The following is a 7,910-nucleotide window of genomic DNA, read 5'->3' on the forward strand; positions in this document are numbered from 1 at the left end:
AACATCAGGGCTGTACAGACTCCTCTCGGTGCCCTGCGTATAAAATTATTTTCTTTAATCAAGAAAAATAAATAAATTGTAAAATGATGCGCCGTCAGAATTAAAAATTTCACATTTCTTTCCCGCCCAAAGTTATACCGGAGAGAGTTTATAGGCCACCATAGAGAAAGAGGGATTATTTTTACGTCACGTCCCTGCGTCCCCGTAGACTGCCTGGCACCAGCGTTCAGCACTCTCTCATGTTTCACGGAACTCCGTTTCCTGTTAAATGAAGGTTCGAGGTGCACAAACGGACCAGCTTGACCCGATACGCACAAATGAGAAAGAAGAAGCCAAACAATGTCGATGATTAATGAGAGACCTCCGGGAAGAGGATCCGTATTGAGGAGCAGGAGTAACATTGACATTCACTTTCATGGTCGCCATTTTTTCATCCGTGTTTTCTTAGCTGGCACTTGGAGTGAGTTATGTACTCATTGACGCGGTAATGGACGACGTATAGTGAAATTTTGACTGGGGATAAATAAGAGAGGTGCATAGGGAGGGTTAGTGTGACCATTTTTGGGAAATGTTTGAGGGACGATGTTTGTTTTTCTGAGGAGACACTTTTTATTTTATATTTTGTGTTTGGGCACGAAAAGAAAATTTGTAACATTGTGTAATTGTGAAATTGCTAAATTTAATAATGGCAGAATTGTAGAGTTGTAGAGCTGTAGAGCTGTAGAGCTGTAGAGTTGTAAGGTTGTAGAGTTGTAATTTATAGAAGGTGTAAAGTTGTAAAGTTATAAGTTATCAAAGTTGTAAAGCTATAAAGTTGTAAAGTTATAAGATATCAAAGTTGTAAAGCTATAAAGTTGTAAAGTTATAAGTTATCAAAGTTGTAAAGCTATAAAGTTGTAAAGTTATAAGTTATCAAAGTTGTGAAGCTATAAAGTTGTAAAGTTATAAGTTATCAAAGTTGTGTAGCTATAAAGTTGTAAAGTTATAAGTTATCAAAGTTGTGAAGCTATAAAGTTGTAAAGTTATAAGTTATCAAAGTTGTAAAGCTATAAAGTTGTAAAGTTATAAGTTATCAAAGTTGTAAAGCTATAAAGTTGTAAAATTATAAGATATCAAAGTTGTAAAGTTATAAAGCTGTAAAGTTGTAAAGCTATGTCGGTGTAAAGCTGTAAAGCTGTAAAGTCGTAAAATTCTAAAATTCTAAAAATACAAAGCTACAAATTCATAAATTTGCAAAATTAAAAACTTCTAAATTTGCGAATCCACAAGTCCATAAATTTGTAAACTAAATTCCTTGAAATCCAGAAATAAATAAAAAAATTTGAAAGACTAAAAGTCTCAACAAATTCACTTGTTAACAGAACCTGAAACAATCTACGACACCTCGAGTTTCCACAAAAAAGAAAAAAAAGTCTCCCGCCCAAAGTGATCCACGCAAACCCTGACCACTCGTTTCTCTCTTGTCGAATCAGATCTGTCCGGATTGGTTAAACCTAGAAGAATTTACGAGAGCATTTGTCAGTCCTTCCAGCCCTACTCCGACTCCAAGACTTGTGTTCTCCAACCGCATCTATCCAACATTTCCACCAGTTCTTCGCTGTACGATCATATGCTGTTTGACATTTCCAAGTTGCCTCTAGGGCTATTCAGAAGTGCGTGATAGTATTTTATTTGCCTCGATCGATCATGTTATTCTTGGTAATACAGGTGCGCTGAACTATTATATTTAATAGATCTTCCTCTTTTGTGTGAATTCAAGTGGCTAGTTTTGAGGAGACTGTAAGATTTTTAGGAATTTTTTGACTTTGATGCATTGGCAGGTAAGGATTTTCTTTTTTGCGAACTTTCAGCTTCGGTTTCTGCACTTTTGTAATTTTTCAAAGTCCATAACTCAAGATTTGAACAAAAATTTTGTTATCGTTCATTTTTGGTTGTTTGATTTCTTCCAGTTCTACGTATAAAAATTTAGTAAATAGTTTGTTATCTTTATTTTTTTTATTGTCAAGATATAGTGAGTTTATATGTTGTACATTTGCAGTTAAATACAGTTTAGAAAAATTTATTTCATACACAGAATGTCTTGGTTCGAAGACATAGACTCGAATCAGCGATCCCCAGAAACCATTTTGGAAACTTTGCCTCAGACATCGTTCTCGGTTCAAAATTCTTATTTCCCTGGAAACTGGGACTCCTGGAACATCAAATGCTCTTGGAACAATTTCCCAAATGTTCCATCATCGATCAACACATTGAACGAAAATTTGCCATCTTGCACTGCGAATCTTCAATATGGCGACGCGAATCGCAACTATAGAATATACAGGTATAAAAATAACGTTGAAAACATTTAAAAATACTAGACATTCATTTCTGACGTGTATATTTTCATTTTATTATCTCAAAAAATTGTTAAAATTGTAACTTGAATTTACGAAAAATAAATGTTGTACTTAAATAATAATATACTATAATGATATACAACTTCAGTAACAAATAACATATAATTTATATAAAATAATGGACAAGCTGAATAAAAAATAATACACATATAACAATAACGTATAAACATATTTTGTTAACAAGATGGGAGCAGTGTTCCCAAAATGGCGAATGCAACACAGAACGGTCAGCAGAGAAGCTGGACTTAGATCCATCGGAACAGTCTCTAAATTTTATTTGCGAAAAGGCACAAGATCGTCAGGTTACCACAACGACGACCACGACAGTGTTCCGTGCCTGGGAAGTTCCATCTTTCCAAGATGGCGATGGAAAAGTTGAGAACGAAATTAAATGTTGTTCCTGGCAAAACTCGCGGTATACGAGTGACTCCACCGACTCCTTCGAGAAAGAAGCTTGTTCCATCGATCGAGAACTTGGTATGTTAATTTTTTGCTGTGTTAGTTAAATATTTGCGCTAATTTATTTTGACGAATTGGACTGGTGACGCACTGGTTCCTTCAAGAAAGAAGTTCCATGAAATTGGTGCGTTACTTTTTTCAATACTGATAAAGTATTTGCACTGATTTATTTTGACGAATTGAATTAGTGACGTACGAAAATAGGGACAGCTAATTTTACTTCAATTTGGAGAACTCTGAAACAGCTTGTATTTAAGATGACACGTTTGTAATTGCAATAACTTTGTTTATGTCTTCACCGTCGCCAATGTGGCCATCATAGAGCCAATGCAGTCTAAATATTTACCAACTGCATAACTTCATTATTCTCGTTCCGTACTCATGTAACAAACACGTCTTAGCAATGATTCAAGATTATTTAAAAAAAAAATTCCAATAAATAATTTTTCATGCTGAAGATAGTGCCAAACTCAGAAGAAGCGAAGACTTCTCATTTTTAGGAGCTACGACTTTTTATTTATGGGATACGTTTACTATCTTCCTGCCTCTTCCGCAAGAATGAAATATGGCGTCCGTTACTCAAAGTCTGCCCGATTATTTTTTATCTCGAAAATAACCTAAAAAATTTCAAAAACTTTGCATGTAACTCACAAGCAAATTGTTAATGATTATTTTTATCGTTGTTATTAAAAATGTTCTGTGTCATCTTCCGTGAAAGACATTTTTAACAAGGTGACTCGCTTGTCAAAATTCCGATAAAAACAAAAGGGAGACATTAAAATTGCGTGAAAAAGCAGCTGACTTAATTGACGTCAGGCTGTAAGCGGAGATGAGATAGCGGTACGGAAGCAAGGCTAAGGGCTCCACTACCGATCCAACCACGTTTTATACATCATCGCAGATGATCCTGTGACTCGAGCAACCTACATTATGCGAGCGGCACGTTTATTAGCCGACGCGGATACTGCTTGGCAATGACGCATCGAATGCTCGACCATTTTCATCTGACCGCCGCATCGGCGAATAAAAAGTTCGCACCGGTTTCAAATCTTATCTTAAAGTGCTAGGCAAGAAATCAGAAGTAGAACGCGTTTAGGGTGCAAAGTTACGAGCTGAATGTTTAAAGACACTACATAAACAGTACCACTGTTAAATTTATGAGATATGAGTTATTTACAGTACACTCTCGCTATATTGCCGCTTTCATGTGGACTGAAGTCTTCCAAACATTGAACTGAATCTTCATACAATAATACAATATAATCTCCATGCAATAATACATTTTTAGATCAGTCTTTCTGGACAACTATTATAATTTATAACTATAAAATTAACTTTTCAATTGTTCAACTTAAAGTCCTTAAATTTTTGAGAAGCCATCTTATAACACTGCCTCCTCAACCTGATCTTATGTTTTTTAATAACTCAAAAGTATGACTATTGCAATTTAAAAAATTACAGAGACAAACAAAAGATTAGCAGGTGATAAACCCCGTAAGGAAAGAACAGCATTTACAAAACAACAAGTTAGACATCTTGAATGTGAATTTGCACATAGCAATTATCTAACACGTTTACGTCGTTATGAAATTGCAGTGGCTCTGGACTTAACTGAACGTCAGGTAAATAAACCTTGCCTTCATTTACTTGCAAACTGAACTTAACAAAAAGAATTATTTTTTTTTATTGATGTCTCAGGTCTTACATGAAAGTTTCTTAAACATAGTTTGGTCCATATAACATTTATTTCTTATGACATAATATATGACTCATCATGACTAGCTGTATTTTTCTTTATTGAATATTATTACACTTCAAACAATAACTTTTGTTGATACTCTTATAAATTTGGTTATAGTTTCTTATTTTTGTAGGTTAAGGTATGGTTTCAAAATAGGCGCATGAAGTGGAAGAGGACCAAAGCTGGGTTAGGAAATGGACCTGAAAAACTTAACGTTTCTTGAATATTCTAAATATCTGAATTTTATAAAAATGTATCTGTAAATAATGTATTACATAAAATAATATAACCAAGAATGTGTGTAGTTTCAATTTAATTCTTTAAGTTTCAAATCTTCTGTACTGCAAAACTTTTGTCTGTGCTTAATAAAACAACTTAATACTAGTATCATTTATGCATTCACTACGACTTTGTATCATCCACTGGTGTGAATTTGATGTCAAGACCTTTCGTTTTTAATTTCTTCTCTAAAGCAGATAATTTATCCTTGGTGCTTTGTACAAAACTTTCATACTCAGCCTTGTCAATTTCTTTATTTCTCAGTTCAGTTACGCTTACTCTTCTTAGTGCTTTGGGATACGTATTCTCTGACCATGGGTCACCCAGAAAATAGCGACTATGTTGTTTCTCAGGTGGTATATATGTAGCTGCAAAGTATTACATTAGTACCTAGTAATTGAAAGATCTATATAGCTTAACATTTTTTTATATACCTTTTAGTAATCTGCCACACATGAGGTAATTATTCATTGTCTCTGCAGCGATCTTTGCAACCTCTGGATGTTCAAATTCTACGTATCCATAACCACGACTCTTGCCAGTCTATAAGAGTAATTAAAATATTGTTATAAAAGCTATTAAAAACAGTATGCATGATGTGAAACGAATACACTTACATTGCTTGATCGAGCAACTCGTACTCTGTTCACTTTCCCAAACTGTTTAAAATAATCAGCCATTTCTTCTTCATAGAAACCATGAGGTATATGTCCTACGTATACCAATCCTGTTATACTCTTCACTTTCTTAATTGGTTTTCTCTTCTTCTGTATAAATTCCCTACGTTTTTTGATTAACTTTACATCAGAAACTAGCTTTGGCTTTTCCACATTCCTTTTCTACAACAAAGATCATTCATTTTAATCAATATTATACAGGAAAATATAAGAGATAGGTTATGTTGGCTTCATTGTCTAACCTCAAAAACTTGTTTAACATTCCTTATGGCCTTTGTTACTGTTGATTCTTCTTCATCATCTGATTTTCGTTTAACTCTTATGCTCTTTTGCAGTGGTGGAACTCTAATTGTGTTTCCCTTTTTCTTAATCCGCATTTTTAATGAATTTTACACTATTTGAAAACAAACGGTAAGGAATGTTGAATGGGAAGAGACAGTGTGAGGTGCCAGCAGATGGCGATGATTGTACAATCTAATTGATTATTTATTGAATGTTTGTAGTTTCAGTAATTTTAAGAAGTTTCGAACGTTGTTATAAGTACATGATATTAAATATTTTCATGTAGACTTATGAGTAGGCTTACATTGTTATAGATTTTTATTATTTATTAAATTTTTCATGATAATTTGTAAGAAGGGGTTCAATACAGAAATTTATTGAGGCATACATAATATTTTGGAGAAGAAAGCTTGCAAAAATGTTGCATTTTTTAATTAAAAACATCGATGATGCCGTCTTTGAGGGAAGGAGAGACAAGGACAGCTATAGTGTGGAACTTCAGAGTTTCACCGTTAGGGGTCGTTAGTCCTCTCCACTAAGCCATTTATTTCCCACACAAATGAATAACCATGAGAATCATCTTCCCATTTCTCCTCAGAAACTTGCAACTTTCGTATAATATATTACACTATGCAACTCAAGATATTAATCCAAGTCGATATCTCTTCATTTTGCAATGCAATGTAATTTAAATATCAGAGTAGAATGAAATTTATGACATTCAAATGGTATTACTTATATGCACAAAAACTGTTTGTCAAATATTATATGTTGGACTCTAATCCAAACATGAAACATTTGTTATTTCAATTTTTATTTATCAACACTAATTTATATTATTATATATAAAAATAATAAAGTAAATATCCATACAATTCATCAGATACACAAATATTACACTTCATTAACAGTTCACTCAAGCACATACTGTCCTAACAATACTAAATAATTATAGACCACATTCAGTCAAAAATGAATACTAAGCAATCATTAATGAGGATGTAGTGCAACAATGCCCGACATTCGCTACTAAAGGGATTATGCTCAACAGCTACTAAACATTCTGATCCATTTCAACTCTAGTTGAACATATACCCATATATGTATATACCCTCCGACCTAATTCCAACTCTGCGTTCAAGACGTAGGTTCAGCAGCTCCGTCCAACAAGTACATATGCATATCAGCACGTTCAGAGCGTTTCATCCATTTATCTTCTTTCCCTGCACTGCGTAGGGCGAGTGATGTATGAGCGACGAATATTAAACAGTGATCGAGTAGTGAGCAATAATCACGTTCTGAACAATCTAGTATCGACTTCTCAGCAATCTGTAACGATGTATTGAATTCTACGCAATCTGTAACTAGGAGCAATCACCCTTAACAGCTGATTGGACTTCTCTTCCTAGGAAGAGATTACGGCGCGTGGTATTGCAGCGCGGGGAATTGCGGTGCGTGACATTACGACGCGTGGAATTAATAACGCGTGGAATTAGTAACGTGTGGAATTACGGCGCGTGGAATTAATAACGCGTGGAATTACGGCGCATCGAACTACGATGCGTGGAATTACGGCGCATAGAGCTACGACGCGTGGAATTACGACGCGTGGAATTAATAACGCGTGGAATTACGACGCGTGGAATTAATAACGCGTGGAATTACGACGTGTGGAATTAATAAAGCGTGGAATTATGACGCGTGGAATTACGACGCGTGGAATTACGACGCGTGGAATTACGACGCGTGGAATTAATAACGCGTGGAATTATGACGCGTGGAATTGCGACGCGTGGAATTACGACGCATGGTGTCACAAAATCTTCCTTTTACAGCTAATTCAGATTTGGAAAAAGTAATCACGTGGAGATAAGTCAAAATTTGGAGGATATAGAAACAGGTAAGTTTATTTGTTGCTCGATTCCAATGATTGTTGTGTTTTGCAGGGGAGGTACTGTTTTTAGATAACATATTTTAACAGATGGTGCTAGTTTTCCTTAAATTTATTCCGCTACTTTTCCGACATACTGTAGTGAAAGAAACCAAGTACATAAAACTGTAAAAGTAGCCCAG

The 7,910-nt window shown here is 34.8% G+C and overlaps 2 protein-coding genes across 2 annotated transcripts; one reads left to right on the forward strand and one right to left on the reverse strand.

The window, feature by feature from the left end:
- Positions 1-1,553: 1,553 nt before the first annotated feature.
- Positions 1,554-4,895, forward strand: btn (buttonless). The gene is made up of 5 exons (XM_003705243.3): positions 1,554-1,820; positions 2,075-2,323; positions 2,584-2,876; positions 4,320-4,480; positions 4,733-4,895. Exons 2-5 carry the CDS (start codon positions 2,076-2,078, stop codon positions 4,820-4,822), a joined length of 792 nt encoding a protein of 263 aa, XP_003705291.2. The 5' UTR covers positions 1,554-1,820; position 2,075; the 3' UTR covers positions 4,823-4,895.
- Positions 4,519-6,015, reverse strand: LOC100883961 (MKI67 FHA domain-interacting nucleolar phosphoprotein-like). Its single transcript, XM_012289912.2, has 4 exons — positions 5,798-6,015; positions 5,496-5,717; positions 5,313-5,421; positions 4,519-5,246 (listed from the first exon to the last, which is right to left on the reverse strand). The coding sequence occupies exons 1-4, from the start codon at positions 5,930-5,932 to the stop codon at positions 5,002-5,004; spliced, it is 711 nt and encodes a 236-aa protein (XP_012145302.2). The 5' UTR covers positions 5,933-6,015; the 3' UTR covers positions 4,519-5,001.
- Between the last annotated feature and the right edge of the window lie 1,895 nt (positions 6,016-7,910).

Source organism: Megachile rotundata, chromosome 16 (assembly GCF_050947335.1).
Source record: "Megachile rotundata isolate GNS110a chromosome 16, iyMegRotu1, whole genome shotgun sequence".
NCBI lineage: Eukaryota > Metazoa > Arthropoda > Insecta > Hymenoptera > Megachilidae > Megachile > Megachile rotundata.

Excerpts from the sequence above, each read along its gene's own strand:
- btn (XM_003705243.3), top strand. The coding sequence starts at position 2,076 with ATGTCTTGGTTCGAAGACATAGACTCGAATCAGCGATCCCCAGAAACC. Across the intron at positions 2,324-2,583 it reads CGCAACTATAGAATATACAG|ATGGGAGCAGTGTTCCCAAA; the intron begins GTATAAAAATAA and ends TTTGTTAACAAG. Across the intron at positions 2,877-4,319 it reads TTCCATCGATCGAGAACTTG|AGACAAACAAAAGATTAGCA; the intron begins GTATGTTAATTT and ends AAAAAATTACAG.
- LOC100883961 (XM_012289912.2), bottom strand. The coding sequence starts at position 5,932 with ATGCGGATTAAGAAAAAGGGAAACACAATTAGAGTTCCACCACTGCAA. Across the intron at positions 5,718-5,797 it reads ATGTTAAACAAGTTTTTGAG|AAAAGGAATGTGGAAAAGCC; the intron begins GTTAGACAATGA and ends TCTTTGTTGTAG. Across the intron at positions 5,422-5,495 it reads GAGTTGCTCGATCAAGCAAT|ACTGGCAAGAGTCGTGGTTA; the intron begins GTAAGTGTATTC and ends TTACTCTTATAG.